Genomic DNA, 23,633 nt, shown 5'->3' with positions numbered 1-23,633 from the left:
AGGCTAAAATCTCCGGAACGAAATTTCACAAACCAATGTCGAACAGAGCTTTGATTAATACTGTGCTACTAGGGCACTAAAGTATATGGTGTTGTTTCTAATGTTTGAAACAACACTTGCTTGAAGTTCAAGGGAAGTCTTAACTCCACAGTTGCCGGTGAGGTATATTGATCAAACTGAAGATGAATGATGATTTTATTAATTACAATCTAAGCTTATATACTAAATCGAACAATGACGATAGAAATAACATTGCCATATTTGGTATTACTGCACTGACGGAGTCCCCGGTTGCATCAATTGTTTCTAGCCAGTCAGCAGATTTCGGTAGATCGACGGCTCGCTCGGCGTGACCCAGTTTTGTGAATAATTCAGATGGAATTTTCCATATTATTGAACTTAATTATTTTTTAGAATAATGTTCGAATTTCGAACATTACTCCCAAGGCCGAAATGCTGCAGGCTATGATGTTGGAGCTCCAGTGTTGGCAATCTGTTACTTCTATTGTCCTATTTCCTAATTTCCTATTTCTAACTCGTGTGATACTCGATCGAGTGCTTTGTTGGGCATGGTCATGAATAGGTGCTGACGTCCGGAGTTGGTCTCTCGTCTGGAATTCTGTTCTCGCCTCGGCGTAGAGCTGGTCAAGGTCGAAACATTGCTGGCGTGGTTTTGAACTCGGTGTGATTTCGGTCAATGGAATTTCGGCTTCTGCTTCATTTATTTCCGTGGTGGATCTGTTAGTTCTTCGGTTCCGAAGGAGTGGACGTCTATATCGCATACAGAGGTACGTTACAGCTAGTGTGACTATCGCAGAGATTCCTATCACGGTGGTTGTAGCAAGAGGGTGTGAAAAATGTCTCCAGATATGTGAATTTGGTTCCTCTTCTTCCATAATTATCTTTGTTGAATTTGCAGAGATGTTGTCCATTGCTGTTTCGGGCTCGATGAGATTTTCATTGGAAGGATTCGAGTTCCCTTGCCATAAGTTCAATGGGATTGGCTTGCTGAACGTCGTTGTTGATTTCATCTCATTCGTGAACCTCGCTCGAAGGATTATATTTTGCGTTCTGAGGAGACAGTCTGCTCCTATGTGAATTGTGCCAGTTCCATTGATGGTAATTTCTTCTCGTTTTCCTCCGCATAATTTTGATATAGTGGACGGTTGGTTGGAAATGAACATCCACGTATTTGGTTTGATTAGTTCTTTCCATAATACGTCTTGGACTCGAATGCTGGAGAGTTCACAGTCGAATTTCCCATTTCTTTGGTAGATGCTTTGGATGATGCAATTCGGATGCTGTTCCATGTTTTTGACCATTCCAGGATTATAAATGTATAGGCCCTCTCGTAGTTTTACGGCTTCCTTGACTTCCTGTTCATTTATTTCGAAGTATTTTTGACTGTTGTACTCTACTGCTAGTAAGTCATTGGATACTTTTGGTGCCATGAATATGTTTTCTCTTTTCTTAACCGGGACGGGAAATACTTTGATTATGTCGTAACTTTGTCTTTGGATAATGAAGAAGAAGGTGACTATTCTTAGTTCATTCGCATCATAGAATACTTCCATTCTGCTCACAGGTTTGAGTAATATGTGCATGTCTGATGGAATCGTTGTTTCAGCCTTCTGGATCAGCTTTGCTAGTTCGCTTGGAGAAAGTAGATCCGTGATGTGGCCTTGACCATGACATATGTTTATGATTCTTGTGTATTTGTTATTGACTTCTTCCAAATAGTTGACAGCTAGTTGGTAGTTTTGAATGATTTGAAGATTTATGCTGTTTTCATCAACATTTCTGTACCATAGATGCATTTCGTTGATGATGGCTATGCCCTTGTTGAATTTTACACGAAAATGTTCTAATTTTTGGCTTATTTTTTCTTCGATCTGCCTCACGTCATTCGTCGTGGAAATCAGTAGTTTTCTCTGATGATTGGTGACTTCTATGAGGTGTTGTTGGTTTTCCTGAAGGTCGTCTATATCGTGATAGACTTCATCGTTGACGCCGAAAATGGATGTCATTAATTCTCCTAATATTCCTCTCCTGGATCTGGTCGATAGATGTTGGATGCTGTCGATGAGTAGGTTGTTTTCATACTTCATTTCTGCGATGTGGTGTTGAAATTCGGGACAGTGATTTGTCTGCGATAGTTGAGAAGCTGTAGTACATAACCCTCAAAAGTTTTCAACTGTTCTGTTAAGATTGCTTCGGTCCAAGTGTAGTTGATCAAGAGAAAACGGTGTTAATAATTTCAACTCTCCTCCACTTATGTATGCTTTTCCTAAATGCTCCACGTAGAATCCAGGCGGCAGTTTGTGAATTGTGTGGTGCGCTATTGCGTTTTTAGTATTGGCTATACATAGTAACGTGATCATCATTAATGTTTGTATCAGTCGATTTTTCGAGGAAGGTCCGACTTTGTTAGTCTTATCGTTTCTTCTTTCTTCTTGCTCGACCGGGAGTATGCAGATTTTGGTTATAGGTCTTCTGATCTCTTTCCTATCTTTGCATCGTATCGTAGCCACTCTCACAAATCCGTCGTTTCCTGGGTGACACTGCGTAACTCTTCCCAAGGGCCAATAGTTGGGATTAATGTTGTCCTGTTTGACTAGTACGATATCTCCTATTTTCATGTTTTCTTTTTTATCCGTCCATTTGCTCCTTTGTTGCAATCTGGAGAGATATTCCGATGTCCATTTCTTCCAGAAGTCTTGTTTCATTTTTTGTATAAGCCTCCATTTATCTTGTAGGGTGATATTCTTTTCATTGATCTCTGGTTCAGGGATTGAATGTAGTGATTTTCCTATGAGAAAATGTCCAGGCGTCAGCACATCTAATTCTTGTGGATTTTCGGTGATTGGGATAAGAGGGCGAGAGTTGAGGCATGCTTCTATTTGACATAGGAGTGTACTCATTTCTTCAAAGGTCAGTTTGTGGTCTCCAACAATTCTTCGTAGGTGAAACTTCATAGATTTTACGCCAGCTTCCCATAGTCCGCCGAAATGAGGGCTGCCAGGTGGTATGCGGTGCCATTTTATCGATTTTTCTGCTATTGCCTTCTCTATTGAACTTTCATTAATGGCTTCTTGATATTCTTTGTCAAGTATACGTTTAGCTCCGATGAAATTGGTTCCATTGTCACTGAATATTGCAGAGCATAACCCACGTCGCGAAGTGAATCTTCTGAAGGCAGCCATGAATGGTTCTGTAGAAAGGTCACTTACTGCTTCCAGATGTATTGCCTTTGTTGCGAGACAGACGAAAATGGAGATGTATCCCTTAAAGGATTTGGATCCTCTACCTCTGGATAATCTCATTTGTATCGGGCCGGCATAGTCTATCCCAACATTAGTGAATGGGAAGGAGTTATTAACTCTTTCTCTCGGTAGATTTCCCATTTTCTGGACACATGGAGTGGAACGATATCGAGTGCATATAACACAACTCCTTATTATGTGTTTGATTTTATTTTTTCCATGTGGTATCCAGTATTCTTGCCTAACTTGACTTAATGTCAGTTGTGTTCCTCCATGCTGGGTTTCGTAGTGTGCGTTTCGGATAATTATGTCAGTCAGATGGCATTTTGTTGGTAGAATTATTGGGTGTCTTTGGTTGAAGCTCAGAGATGGGTTTTGTAGTCTACCTCCAACACGAAGCACTCCCCCTTCGTCTATGTAGGGGTCCAAGTGTTTAAGGTGATCAGTCCTTTTGATAGTTAGATTGTTGTTTAATCTGGTTAATTCCTCTTGAAAATGTTCATTCTGGACCAATTTTATGAGTGTTGTTTTCGCCCATTGAAGTTCGGTCGGTGTGATGAATGGGGGTACTCGCTTTTTTGGTAACTCGGTCGCATTCCTGGATATGCAATTGTCTATGAACCTTTTGCAATAGGCCATCACTCGTTTTGTCTTCTTCCAGGATGAAAATTTTGTTAACAATTCTAGAGGTCCATTGGTCTTGGTGGTAAACACCGTTAGTTCTTGAAATTCTTCGTTATTCATTACGATTTCTTTTGGAATCCCTTCAGTTCTCTTGATTTCACTACTTGATGTTTTGAGCCATGCAGGTCCATTCCACCATAATGTGTTTTTCTGGAGTTTACTTGGTAGCGCGCCTCTGGATAGTAAATCAGCTGGATTCTCCTCCGATTTCACGTAGTTCCATTGAACTTGACCTAGTAAGCGATGAACTTCGTTGACTCGGTTGACTATGAAGACGTTTTGCTTACTCGGAGTTTTCTGTAACCAGGCTAACACAACTTTTGAGTCTGACCATGTGTAAATATTTAGGTCGGCGATCTTCAGGGCTGTAATTGTTCGTTTCATCAGTTTGGCCAATAATGTTGCGGCACAAAGTTCCAATTGCGGGATAGTTAATTTGTTTTTTACAGGTGCAACTTTCGTTTTGGCTACTAGCAATGTTGTCTGGGTTTTGTCCTTCATGACTGCTTTGGTGTATATTGCTGCTCCATAGGCTCTTTGCGATGCATCACAGAATCCGTATAGTTCAATGGGCTGCTCTGGATTATACTGGAACCATCTTGGTAGTTGCAGGTCTTCTATTATTGGCAGTTCTTCTTTGAATTTGTCCCACGCTGTTTGGATTTCTGTAGGAATAGCTTCATCCCATTTTTTGCCAGTTTTCCATATGTCTTGCATAATTATTTTCGCCTTGATTACAATTGGAGCCATGAGACCTAATGGATCGAATATTGAAGCAATTTCAGATAACAATTGTCTTTTTGTGTTTGTTCGATTGGAAGTTTGTTTAATAGTGTATTGGAAGTTATCATTTTGTGGTGACCATTTAATTCCCAGAATTTTGGTTATGTCCTCCCGGCTGTTGAAATCTTGAAAGGATGTATCATCATTTAATGTGAGATTGCTTTTCCATTTTCGAATGTTGAATCCTCCCTTGAGAAGTAGCGTTTTAACTTCTTGTCTGATTTTTTGTGCCTCTTCTTTATTGTGTGCGCCGGAGAGAAAATCATCGATGTAGAAGTCTTCAAGTATCAGTTCCGCAGCTCTCGGGAATTTGTCGCATTCATCCATGGCTAATTGGTGCATGGTCCTTATAGCAAGGTAGGCAGCGGGAGCGGTTCCGTAGGTGACTGTCGTGAGTTGATATTCCTGGATTGGGTCATTTTTGTTGAACCTCCATAAAATAGTGTGGAATGTTTGATCATCTTCATGTAGTTTGACCTGCCTGTACATTTTTTCCACATCTGCAGTCAACGCGATTTCGTATTTTCGCCATCTCAATAATATATCAATCAAGTCTTGTTGAAGCTTGGGACCAGTGTGTAATATATCATTTAAACTGATTCCGGTACTGGTTTTCTGGCTCGCGTCGAATACGACACGCAGTTTTGTTGTTTCTCTGTCCTCTTTTATTACTGCTTGATGCGGAATGTAGTATCTTGTGCTGGTCGTCTGATTTGCTGGAGTCATGTGTTTTAGTTCGATATATTCCCACATGAATTCTTTGTACATTGCTTCCAATTTCTCGTCCTTCTCGAACTTCTTGAATGGCAGTCGTACAGTATATGTGCCATCCTGATTCCTTGTGTAAGTTTTCTTGAAGAATTCTTGGCAGGGGCTTTCCTGGCCCTTGTTGTTTGTGAGGGTATCCGCTTCTTCTATTTCCCAGAATGTTGTTATCTGTATTTCCGGCGCAGTGGTGGCGATCATACTGGTTATTTGGAGTTGCGGACCAGCTGATGTGCTACCGGAGAGAATCCATCCTAACTCAGTGTTTTGTGCAAGCAGACCATTTTTAGATTTTTTAACACCATCCTGTACGATTTCCGTGTATAAGTCGATTCCTAGGAGAATGTCGATTTTTCGGGGTTTGTAGTAAGTGGGGTCGGCAAGGATTACGTTGCTCCAATTTTCGACAGCAATTATCGGTTGTTGAGGCATGGAGCTGGTCAATTTTGGTAGGATGTATAGCTCGGCTTGTAATTTGAAGTCGCTTGAAAATCTTGGTTTCATCACGGTGTGGATTTTCCATTTTGAAGTCCCTGCGTCGCAAGATCCTAACCCTGTTATGTTCGCATGATGCCTTTGCTTGGGCATTCCTAAGGTATTTGCGGCTCCTTCAGTTATAAATGATACTTGGGAGCCTGGATCAATAAGAACTCTCATAAGTTCATGGTACTCTTTGTTGTTTTTAACATTAACGAATGCTGTGGCCAGGATGGGGATGGTTGGTCCATCATTGTTATCTGAAGCTTTTCCTAGATGGGACCCGAATCCATTTTCATGCTCTCTTGTGCGTTGACTTTTGGAGGTATCTTGCTTCTGTCCTTGCTGATTTAAAGTTGTTTTGAAGTTCCGATAATTTTCCCAATACAATGATGAGTGATGAAAGTTGTTACATTTGAAGCAGAGATTCTTGCTCGGGCATTTCGTATTGCTCGGATGCTTCAAACAATTCTTGCAGAGGTGTTGTTTTCGTACAAAATCGTTTCGTTCTTTTACTGACATATCCTTGAATTTTTGGCAACGGAAAATTTCATGGTTGCTGTCACATAAACTGCATGATTGTAAGTCGCTGTGGTAGTTTTGAAATTTATGTCTTTGTCCTGTTGATGGATGATCTGATTTTTTGATTGTGCCTCGAAGTGCTTCGAGGGATTGGAATCGATTTTCTAGAAACTCCAAAAGATCTGCCAGTTCTTGAATATCCTTGTGTGTTGTGGTAGATTGTTCATAGAGCCTTCTTGAATCGCTGTCTAATTTCTTTAGCAGCATATGCGCTATTATGTTGTTACCCAATTGTTCGGCTGTGATTCCCATATTTTCAATAGCTCTCAGATTTTCTTGAACAGTGTCGTGAAGTTTTTTAATTGATGCTGCCGACTCTTGTTGCAAAATTGGTAGATTCAAGATGTTGTCGGCGTACTTGCTGAAGAGAAGTCTGTTGTTGTTGTACCTCCTCTTTATCAATTCCCAGGCGATGGGGTAGTTTCTTGATGATACTTCTAAATGTTGAATGAGCTTCGCTGTCACCCCTGGTTTGGCTCTTCAGGTACTGCATTTTTTCAGCGTCTCCTAGTTCATGGTTTTGGTGTATGGTTTGAAGGAATATATCTCGGAATGTAATCCAGGTCTCGTAGTCACCAGTGAAGATAGGGATGCTGATCCGTGGTAAATTTATGGAAATGTTTTTGTTTTGGAACTGTTTAGTATCAGTCGGAGAAGCGGTGATTATTTCTTCTATGATTTCCTCATATTTGGTTCTAAATTTTTCGAAGACTCCGGTTTTCTGGTATTTGATTACTTCTTCTTCATTGATAGCTAGCATCTGTTCATAGAGTGCTTCTATGTCCCGCCAGATCCTGGTTAGGTTTTCTTCGAGGAAGTTGTATATTTTGGGATGTAGTTGGCACTTCATTTTTTCTTGGGCCCTTTCCATTTCCTTTTTGAATAAATCCAATTTTATTTGAATTTGAAGGATGGAAGAGTGGCTGACTTCTTCTGACATCGGAGTGGACTTCTGCCATGTATTGATATAGTTCTTGATTTCTTGGTAGCATTTGGATATCTGACCATGTAAATATTGTTTGAAGTAGGGATGCTCTTCATCAAGGGATTTCCGGAGTTCGTTATGATTTTCTTGGAATTTGTTCAGTAGATCTGCGGCCATCATGGATTTTTTCTTGAAGTATTCCTCTGTTTTGCGTGCAGACCCGTCTTTCTTGAGTGAAGATAATATTTTGCTCAGGTCTTGGCCAATAGTCATTTGTTCTCCCAATTTTTCTTTCATGTTGGTTGAAGGTTTCATGAAATCTCTGCTTTGAAGAATTTTTTTGTTGATTTTCCGGAAGGCTAGTTCACGGGCTCGTAGTTGGCGCTGGAAGGCTTCTTCGCAGATGCGGGTGTTGGCTCTGAAGGGCTTCTCCTGGCGCTGGATTTGGCTCTGGAAGGCTTCTTCGCGGATGCGGGTGTTGGCTCTGGAGGGCTTCTGCTGGCGCTGGATTTGGCTCTGGAAGGCTTCCCCACAGGCGTTGATGATTTAATTGAGATTAGGGTCGTAAATCCTTAGCTCTTATTTTTTCCAGTGGACTCGGTGTGTTCCCTGGCTTTTTTGAATTTTTGATCCGGAAGGCTTGTTCACGGGCTCGGATTTGGCGCTGGATGGCTTCTTCACGGATGCTGTTGTTGGCTCTGGAGGGCTTCTGCTGGCGCTGGATTTGGCTCTGGAAGACTTCCCCACAGGCGTTGATGATTTGATCGAGATTAGGGGCGATCCGGCTCGAAGGACCAAAAAAATGTTGTTTCTAATGTTTGAAACAACACTTGCTTGAAGTTAAGGGCAACTGAACGACCAGACTCAGAACGTTCAAGGGAAGTCTTAACTCCACAGTTGCCGGTGAGGTATATTGATCAAACTGAAGATGAATGATGATTTTATTAATTACAATCTAAGCTTGTATACTAAATCGAACAATGACGATAGAAATAACATTGCCATATTTGGTATTACTGCACTGACGGAGTCCCCGGTTGCATCAATTGTTTCTAGCCAGTCAGCAGATTTCGGTAGATCGACGGCTCGCTCGGCGTGACCCAGTTTTGTGAATAATTCAGATGGAATTTTCCATATTATTGAACTTGATTATTTTTTAGAATAATGTTCGAATTTCGAACATATGGTGATCTGCTATACGTCGAAGGTGTTGTTTCTGTACAATAGGTTGTTATGAATTAATGAACTTAGTTGAATTTTTAAAATATACATATATCAGAAATTAATATGAACCAATATTCAACATACCATCATAGCATGCATATTCCAGTTACTTACATATGTAGGTATTATTTAAAGAATTTTCAGAACCACACTTAAAAAAAAAAAACCTTACAGACATATGCAAGACCTGTATGTCAGTATGGTTTCTTGGTGCTTTCTTTATGATTTCCTTATGATATGGTCTCTTCATGACACAAAATACGAATTGATTAATGAATGAACTAAACACTCACAGCAGGTTTCATAAAACTTTGACTTTCTAAACAACAATTTGACAGTCACTCGGTTCCCAAATGGAAATCAATAAAACCTCTGCATTTCTGTATATTTATATTGAAAGAGAAGCAATTGAGAATTATTGAATGGACCTATAAAGATCATCATTTCCCCTTAATAGGCCGTTCATGCAAGGGATGCTTTAAGCATACAACAATTTACGTCGATGAACAGTTCTCAATGAACCTGCAGTAAAATGTTCATTGCACATGGTGTAGTAAGTAGTGTTTGCTGAATTAATTGTCTTCAAGCTCTGAGAATTTTATCCACTTCGGAGCAAAGAAAATTAGAATCAATGAATGACCGATTCACATGTTACGACTTTTAATACTTACGCTTCCATTTTCCTTAGTTGAGTGAAAAACTTAATCACGTAAAATACATTTTATTATTTGATCGACCGTTCTTCACCATTCAATAATTTTCGAACAAAATTTCGATGTTTTCCCAAGAAATAAGACAAACTAGAACGAGCTAGATAAACAAAAAGCGGTACGAGAATCAAAACATTCAAAACCTCTTTGATCAAAATTGACGTCTGAAATCTTAAAAAATTTCATATATTTCTGCAAATGGCACTCAAATTAATATTTTAACCAGTCCTAGCGTCTTAAAAACACGCGTGACACACAGATGGCATTCAAATCGCTTTAGTCGCCTCGTTTCCCATCTTTCTACTCTATAATCTTTGCTTTTGTGACCAGATATTGGTGCGTCTGGACTATGGAAAGTAGAGAGAAGGAGAACGATAGCCGTACTAAAAATGTGTCCCCGAAAACGGGGAACGTAGGCTAGGAGTCGCTGCGATCGCTACGTTTATCGATAAGGGGTGGGGATTTTAGCGTCAATTTTAAATGAACAGCCTTCATTTTATTTTAGGTTATCTTTCTTTCTATTTCTTGGTGATCACATCACCCCGGCTAGCAGCCCCTCTAAACCAGGTTGACGGTAATCTGGGCTCGGCACTCTAGACTATGTACCCAAAAACAGTTCAGATCTTGGTCGTTGTATTCTTGGGGTCCCGAGGAACTGCAGGAGGCTTGGTAGGACCAATCCCCAAAAATAGTCTTTAACAAGTCACGCAGTGATCAATAATCACAGATTAGCAGCACAATCACATAACCATACACAAAATTCATCAAATTACTTTCTAGTTTTATCTTAGTCGTTGATTTAAAATATTATTTTCAAATATTTCTAATTTTTGGAGCTCCAAAATGGGACGTGTGGGAAAGAACCCATCACGCCGTCATGCGTCACGACCATTTTGGAACTGTAATTTAGGTTATGTGTCATCGTGGTTTTTCTGATGATTTTTCAAATACCTTTCTTCAAATCTATATTAAATATGAGTTCTCTGAATTATATGCAATAAAATACTATGTTATGAACTTTATTCATTCATATTAAATGACGAAATCAATGAAATTCAAAAGAAATTACCTACGTTTATTTGTCATTGTTTATTGAAAACAGGTATGTTAGTTGGTTTATCGTAATCTTCAAAATTATATAAATTCGCAGTGAGGAGTAGTACACATCAAGACAACATAAGGTAGCAATCTCAGATTTAAAACTTTGGTATTAGATAGATATAGATTCTGTTTCCAATACTCAGCTGAGAACCGTTATAAACCATATATTATGTTATATATATATATATATATTTCTGGGCTTAACAATATGCTATATGTACATATTAATAAGATACAGCCTAATGCCGTCTACCCAGTCCTCTTCTCCAAGCCTCTCGATCCTGTGCCATTTCCACATTCAGCTGTGTCTGCTCCATAGACTGGCGTATTCCCTCGTTCCAAGAGCGCCTCGGCCTTCCTCGCTTCCTCCGCCCTGGCGGGACCCATTCAAATATCCGCTTAGGCCATCGCTGTTCAGGCATTCTAATTAAGTGACCAAACCACCTCAGACCTTTTATTTCGATACGATCCAACACAGTTTCTCTGGCATGCAACCGATCCCTAATGGCCTCATTAGTCACATGTTGCAGCCTTGATACTCTTGCACTCCGCCGCAGGTAGTCCATTTCGACTGCATTCAATCTGCGTTTTAGATCTGCGTTAATAGTCCATATTTCGCTACCGTAACACAGAGTTGACTCAACCATCGTTTTTCCAATGCGTTTTTTCGTATGATTGGAGATATTCCTGTCCCACCACAAGGAGTTAAGACAGCCAATGATCTTTTTGCTCTCCTGTATTCTGTGCTTTATTTCTGCTCCACTAATACCATCCTTGTCCACAATTGCGCCCAAATATTTAAACTTCTCCACTTGTTTTATCGTCGTGTCCTTATCCATTAGTACCTCAAAATTTGCCTCGCTGTTTACAACCAAATACTCAGTCTTTTTCAGACTTACACTCAGGCCCCACTGATCGTATTCCGTTCGTAATTTTCTCATCATATACTCGATATCAAATGAATCCTGCGCCAATATGACCTGATCATCCGCGAAACTCAGCGTGAATATTTTATGGTCTCCCACGGGTATGCCCATCTCTCCACAGCTCCTCCTCCATCTGGTCAACACCACCTCGATGTACAGATTAAATAACAGAGGCGACAGGCTGCACCCCTGACGTAGCCCTTTCGATGTAACAATTGGCTTTGATAACTTTTTACCAATTTTTATATATGCAATATTATCTTCATATAGCTCTTGAATAATTGATAGCATTTGTTTATTGATCTTTAATATTCCTAATGATTCCCACAGTTTCTGCCTGGGGATCGTGTCATATGCCTTTTCCAGGTCTACAAAGACCATGTGCAGCTCTTCTCCAGTTGATATTCTTTTTTCTGCCAGTTGTTGCAGAATGAAAAGGTTATCTACACACGATCGTCCCGCTACAAATCCAGATTGTTCTTCACTTATTTTGTCCTTCATTTCCTCGCTGAGTTTGCAATTCAATATTTTACCATAAAGGCGGCTCAAACTGCTAGTAATACTGAGGCCTCTGTAACAATTGGGATCTTTTCTATCCCCTTTTTTGAAGATCGACACTATGTAGGCTTGTTTCCACTCTTTGGGTGTTCTCGCCGTGTCGCAGCATCTATTTCATTAGGCTCGTTAGTCTGTCGATTATTTCTGCACCTCCATATTTCACCAACTCTATCGGTATATTGCCAGGACCCGGCGATCTCCCATTTTTCATTCTCTTTAGTTGTTTTGTCACCTCTTCTACAGTTATGGTCATCCGATAGTCCTGCTCATCTATATCACCCTCTTCAGCTTCACTTCCTGTATAGTCTCTGTTTTCAGTTAACAGCACTTTATAGTGATTTTCCCAGTCCTCCATATCTATTAGATTCAGTGCTTTATTTGTCTCGTTGGTTTTGAGTGATTTAATTGTTCTCCATACTTCTGTAGATCGCGATCCTCCAATATAGTTTTCTATTTGGTAGCACTTTTCTTCCCAGTATCGATCTTTAGTTTCTTTGATCTTCTTCTTAAGTTCTCTATTCTTGCTCCTATATACGTCCCTACTGGTTTGATCTTTTTTTGTTAGCCACTTATTAAATAAGTTGTTTTTCTCGTCTATTAACTTTTCTACTTCCTCTGTAAACCAAGGGGGCTTATGTCCTTTTCTTCTTGTTGGCATTGGGCCTAGAGCTTGCGTTGCAGCCGAATGTATGGCAGATTTAATGTTGTCATATTCAGTTTCTAAACAATCATCTGGTGGTCTGGTCCTAAGTTGTTGTGCCAGTCTGTTCTGATAGAGGTTTCTAATACTTTCTTGCTGTAGGAGGTATAGCTTATATTTTTGTTCTTCCGGCAAATTCGGCAGTTCTTCTATCTCTTGGAGTTTCTTTGATTGTTTAATTCCAAAAGGGCATACTATCTTCGCTTCCACCAAAAAATGATCAGATCCTCTCTTCACCCTGCAATCTTGCCACTTGAACCGACTTCTCTTTTTAGCTATGAAATAGTCCAGAATAGACTTCTGGTTCAGAGATGGTCTCTCCCATGTATATCTGTGAATCATCTTGTGTTCAAAAAAACCGTTCAAGATTCATATATTATGTTATGCCAACAAAATTCATCCACTTCTGAACCATATGGTTTTATTGGTTAGATATTCTTATTCAGAAGAGTCCACTTCTCACGAGGGATGACAATTTCGATTTCATTCATAATGAATCCATAATCTTTTTGATATCTTCATCGCAAAAGTGCTCTTGACACACAAATTGATTCCGAGTCGATTCTCGAGGTAAGGTTATTTCCAATTTTCTCTCAAAAATGCACTCGGAACTTTTATTCTCCTTTTCTTTCCGATGCCAAAACACTCTTACACTAGCGCACTCTTCAACATTTCACCATGGTTGTTCTCTTATCAAAAATTGAAAACAATAATATTCTAATTATCTGTCACCAAGAAGACAATTCACTCAGCCAACTACAATTAGTTTAAATCAAAATTTCGCCATCCCGTGATGGCCAGCGCGCCTGTTGTCAAAAGCATGAACTACCTTATCGGTACATATTTTAGGGGACAAAAAATCTATGGTCTCAAAGCAGCGATCGTTCTCCTTCTCTCTACTCTCCATAGTCTGGACTTTCAAGTACCACTGGGATGTCAATCATTCTTGAATGTACTATAGTAAGAAACTTAGTACATAGATACATGGAATGAAAAATAAACATTCCGAAGACTGGAGTGAGATAGTTGCTTAGTGTCGCCACTCACAATTGAGACATTTGTCTCGGAGATCATTGTCACATCAATTTTCAGTACGAAGAGATAGGAAGTATATTAACTTTTCAATATAACGCCACTGCCTAAGTGCCGCTGTAGCCAGAGAAACATCGAATGTGTGTACTACAAAACATTCATTTGTAGCACTGAATGTCCATTCCATGTATCTATGTCGTAAGGTAAGAAATGCGGCGAAATATTGACAGTCGTTAAAGCAAATGCGCACCATTAGTTTATTTCAACTCGAACGTTGTCTAGACTTATCTACCTTATGTCAGTCGAATTGTTCATTTGGTATAAATGGGAAACGGTAAACGAACTAATTTTTTTATTCATACGGTAGAAAGACCAAGGAATTATTTTTATTTTCAATACCGACTTATAAGTCAACAATTTGCATTGCCTACTTATAATCCAGGCGTTGACTATAGACACATCTAGAAGCCACGTGAAAATTGGTCACCACCACTTTTTTCTCCTGAAACTAATTCTATATCTTCCTATATGCTCATCTATGAGGTCTGTACCCAATATATATTGATTGTATTCCTTTATAATTGATGGACGTTGTACCTGAATCATTTTCAGTTCTTTTTGTGAATATCGTTTCACAATCGATGTAGGTGCAATACCGGGACAAGTTGAAGCTGTTACAACATTACTGTTTTTCCATTTGACAAGAATTATAACGTCGCGTCGTCTCGATCCAGAAGGGAGCCTCCAGCGCCTATTGTTTTGCTTTTTGCGAAATTTCTCTTGTCTTTGAGAGTACATGACTTTGGGATGCGATTATCTCTTATGGTTCCATCATAACCTTGTTTGAAAAATATAACAAGTTGAAACCTGTAAAGAGGTTGTCCAAATAGAATTTGAATGGGAGACCTTTCTTTGGATGTGGTATTTCATCATATTTAAAAGTGGTGCAGCATATTTACCAACTGAATCCTCGTAACATTTTTTTCCATCAAAGTTCACTAGGTAACCACATTCTGAATTTAGACACTACATTTTATATCCGAAACGGATTGGTTTTCCTCTGTTTTGCTGTATGTTTGCCAAAGTATTTTATCATAAACTCATCATAGTCAAGATGTTTCTTCGGAACACAGTTTTTCATAAACCTTTCCTTCATCAAATCCATCAAAGGTCTGAGATTCCACCTTTCGTGGAATTTTTGTGTGTGTGATTAGTTGAGTTTATTATAGGCTGACCAGATTATCTCACGTTCAATGACGGACGGACCTGATTTATATATACAGGGCGACTCTTTGAATCGTAAAAATATTTCAACAGTAGATTCTTGAGATAAAAAAAAAACACTTTTTTCCTGTACCACTTTTTTTCGATTCAGCCCTGATAAGAAGATATATCCATTTTATAATTTCATAATGAGCTGTGACACCCCTGGAATAGCAAAATTACCTTCCTTCAGAATAACCAAATGAATCTGTGACATCTGTGGATTATTCAAAAAGAGTTGCATTCGGTCAAAAGTACCCAATTTTTCGAATTTCACAGATATCTTTTATTTTTGAACTTCAAATTACTCGAAAACTATATTCCGAAATTCATTTCATTCGATAAGTGTTTCTTTTGACCTCAAGAATCTACTTTAAAATATTTTTAAGAGTCCAAGTCTCACCCTGTATATGATTCCAGCAACTCAGTTTCCTACAACGTATGGCGATAAAAAAAATAATTTATTGAAAATAGAGAAATAATAAAAGTTCATCACAACACGAAAACGAAAATTTAATAATATTAATAAAATGGTTGGGCATTACACTGTGGAATGAGAAGAGGTCATCAGGCGTTGCTGGAGAAGCTTCTTCATCCCCCCCCCCCAATTCCCAAAATTTGAATGTGTCAAATATTTGGCCAGGGAGGAAGACGCTGCTGCATTAAACATTTTTTATGTTCGTAACTTGAAACATGCCGTACAATATCTCATCTTCCTCCAAATAATAATAATAATAATAATAATTTACAAGGTGGATCTCAATATTGTTAAGTTCCTGAAAAACGCCATGTCAACCTGGCGTACTAGTCTTCAAATGAAAGCAGCAGATTGCTCCATTACAACAGGACCTATTCCAATAAGACGCGGAATTTTCCAAGGAGACTCGCTGAGCCCTCTGTGGTTCTGCATGGCCCTGAATCCCTTGTCTCATAGATTGAATTCTACGGACTACGGATTTTCCATCAAGAGCGGCAGTAGAACTATGATGAAACTGAATCATCTCCTTTACATGGACGACTTGAAACTCTTCGCATCTACCAAAAAACAAATGCAACTGATGCTGAAAATGGTGGAAGGATTCTCGGAAGACATCAAAATGAAGTTTGGACTAGAAAAATGTCGACTGCTTAACATAACGAGAGGGAAAATAGAAGATGGTACGTTCAAACTCAAGGAAGGTGCAGAAATTGAAGCATTAAAGGAAGGAGACACATACAAGTATCTAGGCATAAAACAGGCAAGAAAAATCAATCAGACCCAAATGAAGAAAGAATTAACGGAGGAGTTCACCCGAAGATTGAGGAGGATAATGAGAACTGGTCTTAACAGCAAGAATCTGATAAAAGCGATTAACACCTACGCTTGCTCGGCGCTGAGCTATTCATTTGGTATTATCTCTTGGACGACCACCGATTTAGCAGCTTTACAGAGAAAAATAAGGACGATGCTGACTAAACACAATAAACATCACCCCAAAAGCTCAATAGAACGGACAGAGCTGCCACGACATCTTGGGGGTAGAGGAATTGTTGATTTGTCCAACCGTATGTCCCAGGAAATTGAAGGACTTCGAAAATATTTCTTGAGCAAAGCAGCTTCGTCAGAACTCCATCGAGTAGTTTGTGTTGCTGATAGTTCTACACCATTAAAGCTACAACAGGATCACTTGGAAACCGTCGAACACTCTGCAGAATGTAAAATGCAGAAACTGATTGGCAAGCCTTTGCATGGGAGGCACCAGAACGAGGTCAACCATGATTACGTCGACATATCTGCGTCGAACTACTGGTTGACTTCCGGAAGGTTGTTTCCTGAGACAGAGGGCTTCATGCTCGCCATCCAGGATCAGGTTATTCCAACAAGAAATTACATGAAGTACATCGCCAAGGATGCCTCAGTGGCGGACGATAGCTGTCGTTATGGCTGTGCGACACATGAAACTATCCAGCACATCACCGGGGGATGTCAGAAGTTCGCGGGCACGGAGTACAAAAACAGACATGATGCTGTTGCCAAGATTCTTCACCAAGAATTGGCACTAAAACACCAACTTCTAAGTCCGAAAAAGGTTCCTTATTACAATTACCATCCGGATGCTGTGTTGGAAAACGAACATCACAAGCTCTACTGGGATCGCACGGTTCTGACAGACCGGAAAATAACCCACAATAGACCAGACCTCATATTGCTCAATAAGGATGAGGACAGAGCACTATTCATCGATGTGGCGATTCCAAATAATAACAATCTTCTAGATAGGCACACTGAAAAAATTTCAAAATACAGAGATCTCGAGGAACAAACCAGAAGACAGTGGAAGCTGAAAGATATCAAGACCATCCCTATTGTCATTTCATCTACAGGCCTGATACCGAAGAAACTACTGGAGAACTTGAGGAAACTTCAGTTAGACGAAAATATCTATAGAGTCATGCAGAAGGCGGTACTGCTCGGAACGGCGAGAACTGTACGCAAGTACATGGGAAATGCAGAGGAACACCGTCTGCGCCGACAGGAAGTACGGGTGGAGCAGGAATCCAACCTACAGCAGGGAGGCGAGGAGCGACCCGGACCCGACCACCATCATGAGCCCGAAAACCTGGAAAGGGCTCCAACAGAGCTTAATCCTTTTGATATCTGAGATATCTGGGATAAGTGAATTTTCCTCTGGAGAGGAGTGTGAAAGCCGCAAGGCTAAAGTCATAATAAACGTCTTTTATTCACATTTTCAATATAACACAGGCGAAGTTTAGCCTAAGGCTATTCTTACACTTAACCTGTGTCATACAAACATACAAATATTACAGCGCTCTACAATCTACATTCAAGAATCATGATTATACATTTCTGAGTGTACAGAATACCCAATAGGTTACAGAGGAAAAAACCACAAATATTCACACCATGAGAGGGAAAAAAGCATCAGGAAAATAAAACGTTATTCTAACACTAACACAATAAGTCGAGAAGTCTGGCCTTCAGAACACGTTTCAACCGAAACTCAGAAACATGCAAGTAATCGATGAGAAGTGAATTGTATACTTTGGCGGCCTGATAACTGAAAGATTTCTGAAACACAGCACTGGAGTGTCGAGGAATGCTAAGATGATTTCTGCCCCTCACTACAACTGAATGAACAGCCGATCTAGGAACAAGTTTATTATAGAGTTCGACGGGAATTTTATATTTGACTATTTTATATAAGAAAACACAAAAATTATATTTTCTTCGAACAAACATTGGAAGCCAACCCAGTTCTCTGATTTTATGAGATACAGGATCATATTTCCTCAGTGAAAACACGAAACGACAACAAAAATTCTGTACCTTCTGAATGCGGTGCTGCTCGAACTTCGTCAAATAATTTCCATAGACAACATCTCCATAATAGAATCTGGACAGAACTAAGGATTCACTGAGAATTTTACGAATAGAACGGTTAAAACAATGTCTATGAGAATACATTACTTTCAAGATGCAGAATGATGTCTTGAGCAGGTTGTTTACGTGAAAAGTGAACTTGAGTTCAGAATCGAACGTTATCCCCAGGTTCCTGACGGTGTCAACAATGGGCAAGACTAAATCATTAATTCGCACCTGAAACATCTGGGACAGACTCACCCTCAATCTCCTATTCCCGAACAACATTACTTTACACTTACCCCCATTCAACTTCAGATTGTGTCTCCCAGCCAAATTACTCACCGTTTCAAGGTCACTGTTAATATTTTCCTGAACTTGAACAAAGTTGTCCGCATTCAAGTCACAATAAATCTGAGTATCATCAGCAAAGGCTTGATATCTACAATATTTAATGGAAGTAAGGATATCACTCGTATAAATAACAAAAAGCAGCGGTCCTAAAAAAATGCAATCTGAATTGACCCAAACACTTCGTACATTGGACTTCAGAATCAAGTCTTGTGTTTTAAAAAATGGAAATCCTTTCGAAAGATCTTTGATAAATTTGCACTTTCTTTTTTTAATATCCATCTCAAATAATCTTGAGAAAAATAATGAATTAAATTCAAGATTTTGACGGACATTTCGACGGACGTTTTCCAGTGACGGACGTCTTGCACGATTGGCGGACTGTCCGTCACAATGACGGACGTCTGGTCACCCTAGTTTAGTGTTATCTGCGCAATGGAGAAATCTCAAAATTTGTCTGAAACGATCTCTTCTCATTGCATCAGTTACTGCCGGCACATTCATATCATTACCGGTGTTCCAGTACAAATCTCTGCCTGAAAGCTCATGGCATCCACTCAAAATCATGATGGCAATTTTAGCATTTTAATTTTTTTTTAGCACATTTAATTTCTCCTGGCGAAATTTTCGGATCTGGCTTGTTTATAAATGATGCATAGTTCGTACATTCTGTAACCAATAAATCAATAACTTGAAAATCAATAAATGTCATGATTTCATATTTAGGAGTATCAAATTTTGGAAATTCTCTAAATTTATTAGTTATAAGATCTCCATCAATCCATGAGATTTTCTCCAAACCTGGAGGTTGTGGTAGGGGTAAGACGTTGGGTAATTGCAAAATGTCTTGCTGTGACTGAGTGGTACCGTGTTCATCCCAACTATTAGGAGCTCCCAACACAGCATTACCCCTCAACTTTACCTTAGCTGGAGGTAACAATTGTTGACGATTCAGATCATCGATAAGACCAGCTTCGTCTTCGTCTCCAGAGTCTTCGTCTGTTAGAACGTAACTTTAAAGAAGTGTAATGAATATTTGGTCAATATCTTCATCGCCTTCATAAATCATTTGCAGCTCTTCTTCAGGCGTGAATTCCCGTCTAAAAAAAAAAGACATCAGAATAAGGTATACCAACTTACATGGCATGAGTTTAATTTTTGACCCTAGCTTTGGCTAGTGTTTCCATATGGCAACATCGAAAGAAATCGTGTTAGAAAAAACGCATTTTGTGACTTTTTATTATTGTGATTAATATTATATAATAATAAACTCTTCTGCTAGCCACTTCAATAGTTTTCACTCCTAAAATATAAACATAGTTACTTTTGTGTGATACTTACTCTAAGTCCAATATTTGTGACATCTTTAAATTGGGCCAAGTTTCAATCATAGTAACACTAAATCTTCAAGCTTTTTCAACAACTCAAACTAATTGCACACATAAACCGCTCTTTTAAAACAACTTGTCACTCTCAAATCTAACCTCAAACGCACGTGAAGAAAACTATTGATTTTTTAAACCCACTTTACCGCCGTTGCCATATGGCAACGTTAGCCGTTGAAGGGCTAACCCGGCTTCACACACCTGCCCCGATTACACACCTATTACTCCACTGATGTGAAGAAAAAATCGATCATCATCGACCTTGGTGAAGTGAGCGGAACTATAGCCGTATATAGTTCAGTTATAGAGAAAGAAACACTGAAGGCGGGTTCCACAAAACCTTTCCAAAATGAAATGACTTAAATTGTTTCAATGCTTGATAAGTTGAAAAAAGTAACACTACAGAATGGATGTATAGGATTATAATAACTGGCATCAAATATCATTTGATGCCAGTTTGGATCCGTCAATCGAACGCTTGATTCCTCAATCTCATTAAGCTTTGTGATGCTGGACATCAAAGTGTCAATTGTTTTCGTATAATTTTTTTCAGTTTTTAATTCTATAAAAGGCTTTTCTGTTTTCAAAACAACTTTGGAATTTTTGAATATAAGTTTTCAAAATGTAGCAATGATTATTTTTCAGATGATCTTCGAAGAAAGGTATGGCCTCTACTCTTAGAAGTAGATCCGGATGAGAATAATGAGAAAATACCTACCCTTTTAGAACTCTCTGATCATGATGAATATAACCAAGTAGTTCTTGATGTGAACAGATCATTGAGTAGATTTCCGCCAGGTAAGAAATTAAGAATTAAGAAATATTATTTTGAATAGATGACTTGAATGAGAAATATTTAATAGGCATTCCTTTGAAGCAGAGGCTAGCTCTACAAGATCAGTTGACAGTGCTTATTTTAAGAGTAATAATGAAATATCCTCATTTGAAGTATTATCAGGTGAGTTTCTAGTATAATTTCATAAAGTCCGAGTTTCTTATATATTAGATATGTATATTATATATAATTGAACTTTTATGGAATCACCCTGTCTGGTAGCTACATATAAGAGTAATTGTCTGTTTTGTGCTGGATATTTTATGAGCTGTATCAATTCTATTATTAATTGATTTTTCAATGTAGTGTTCCGTATTTTCCAATTTTTGAGTAACATTCTTCTCTAAAACTCACTTCATTATGATTTTTTAATATTAAGGCACTGATTTGTCGGCCTCGTCAATCCAACAGATAAAATTTAATGACGCTCGGTGTATTACAGAGATAGTGTTTTAATAACATTCATTTTTTGCAGGGATACCATGATGTAGCTATAACATTTTTGTTAGTGGTAGGAGAGGTAATCGCATTCAGAATTATGGAACGCCTTAGCACCGACCATTTGAAGGAATGCATGGAATCTACGATGGAAAAGACTTCCTTTAGATTAAATTATATGTATCCTCTTTTGCATAGAATCGATGAAAAACTTCATAACTTTCTTGAAATGTAAGTTTAGTTTTACAAAAATTGCTTAAGGGAAAGTAGTACCTCAAGAATCTCCATTCAAAAGCGGCATTTACTAGTTCTTAATTTACGCTTTTCATTTTTTACGTGAAGCCTTATTTTTTTTTATTGAAGTCTTGGAGACATCCTGCCTGTTTTTTTTCTAATTTAGTTGGTTTTTTATGTGAAAAAAAAGTTGAACTCTAGTGTCTATGAAACTTGTCTTCACAATCATTTTTCGACGGTTTTTCAACATATTTCGATAAAAATAGCGGAGGGATGACATCGGCGTTTCAATTCTTTATATATTGCAAATATTCTCAAAGTGATATATCGAGGGTAAAACGCAGGAAATAAACAATTTGGAAAATTTTCAGGAGACCAATAAAAAATTTTTATTTTGGTTCTAAACGACAAGTAAAGGTTTTCTTTGTGAATATATGTGTTAAAAACGAACACAATAAGAGCATTATAGAAAGATTCCATAATTTTTTTATCTTCATGAAATAAACTACTTTCACGAGTTGATGCTTGTAAAATTGCTGCGGAAGTAAATACGAGATTTAGTTTTTTGCGTTTTGCTGCTAAAACTTAGCCAACAGATGGCAGCCCCTATTCTACGGAATATTTCAAATTAAAACGGATTTCGTTAAAAATTTTAGTTAGTACTGCGTTTTGACCCTCGATATGCCAAAATTACGCTGAATTTAAGGAATAATTGAAAATTATTCAATATTTCTTATCTCGCGTGGTTAATTCTACTTATAATAATAGATAGACTCTTTAAATATAGGTTATTCGGACCCACTTCAGTGTCCCCTATCTACCCTTAGTTTTCCTTTCATTTACCATAACATGCGAATGTCGTTCTGTCTAGCACGTCTCGGTGATTGATACTTTTGTTTAGTTTGTTTTCCCGAAGATATAAATACTTTGTTATAAATTATATTATTGAAGTGAGTTTCAAACTGTGATTATAGTTCATCTTGCTCATATTTTAACGTTGGTGTTATAATTCTCCTTCATTGGAGGTTTGTTTACCTCGGTAATACCTTATCGTATTGGGACATCTGGCTGTGGGAATTCCATTCTAAAGGAGAACAAACACTATCCGTCTGTTTTCCTTTTGTCTTCCCTTTTCTCTCCTCGGCCTCTTTTTGTTCGTTTTTTCGAGCCTCCCAGACGGGCCACTGTGGAGTGAAGACTGTGTCCCTGTATATAGCCCAATCCTTTATATCCCTTCTTCTTCTTCTGCCATGCCTGATGGCGATACATGTACGGGAAGCATCTCTTCTAGATTCCCGGGATTGAAATGCAGTGGTGGCGGGAAATTTTTTCATGCCAAATGCGTGAACCTTTCTGACGTTCCTCCTTTTCAAATGCCTGGGGTTTCTTGGACCTGCGGTGGATGCAGGAGCGGGGGAAATGTGCATAAGCCGCCGCTTATGCACATCAGGAAAGGCGAGCGACGGCGGTGCATAATGTTGTGGAGACCTCCCCAGACTCGCTCAGCGTGCTGCGAAATATTCAATCAGAAATGTCCCTTGTTGCTAGATATGATACTCTTCTTGAATCCGTCAACTTCTGTAGTGACTCCGTCTCCCCGTTTGAGCGGAGCACGTCTGTTATTGAACGAATGATGGTCGATATGTAGCGGATAACCAGAAAAAATATGCAGCTGAAGTCTACCGTGAAGGATTTACAGGAGCGCATGGAAGTATTGGAGCAACAGAATAGAGTCAACAACCTGGAGATCTGTTGTGTTCCAGAGAAAGCTAATGAGAATATTTCCCACATTATATCTAAGGTTGCAGAGGTTATCGGTTGTCCCATTAACTCATCCGATGTGGATAGTTTTTACAGAGTTCCAACATTTGACATTTCTAGACCAAAGCCTATCGTGGTTAAGTTCACATTGAAACAGAAGCGATTTTCTCGGAGCATCTAAGACCAAACGTCGTCAGTCACTGCAACCTAACAAGGGTTTGAAGATTTAGAATATCTCTGATGATTTGTATATTAATGAACACTCGACTCCAAAA

General features: G+C 38.9%; 1 protein-coding gene across 3 annotated transcripts in view; it reads left to right on the top strand.

The window, feature by feature from the left end:
- The window catches only part of LOC123312239 (TBC1 domain family member 20), a 96,654-nt gene that overhangs the window by 8,197 nt on the left and 64,824 nt on the right, over positions 1-23,633 (top strand). For all 3 annotated transcript variants that reach the window (XM_044896566.1, XM_044896569.1, XM_044896567.1), the window contains exons 3-5: positions 20,736-20,888; positions 20,954-21,048; positions 21,401-21,594. In XM_044896566.1, coding sequence (XP_044752501.1) covers positions 20,736-20,888; positions 20,954-21,048; positions 21,401-21,594 — 442 coding nt within the window. The remainder of the gene's footprint in view (positions 1-20,735; positions 20,889-20,953; positions 21,049-21,400; positions 21,595-23,633) is intronic.

Source organism: Coccinella septempunctata, chromosome 4, assembly GCF_907165205.1.
Source record: "Coccinella septempunctata chromosome 4, icCocSept1.1, whole genome shotgun sequence".
In the NCBI taxonomy this organism is placed as follows: domain Eukaryota; kingdom Metazoa; phylum Arthropoda; class Insecta; order Coleoptera; family Coccinellidae; genus Coccinella; species Coccinella septempunctata.
The sequence above is the reverse complement of the archived record's forward strand: the minus strand, read 5'-3'. Positions and strand labels throughout refer to the sequence as shown.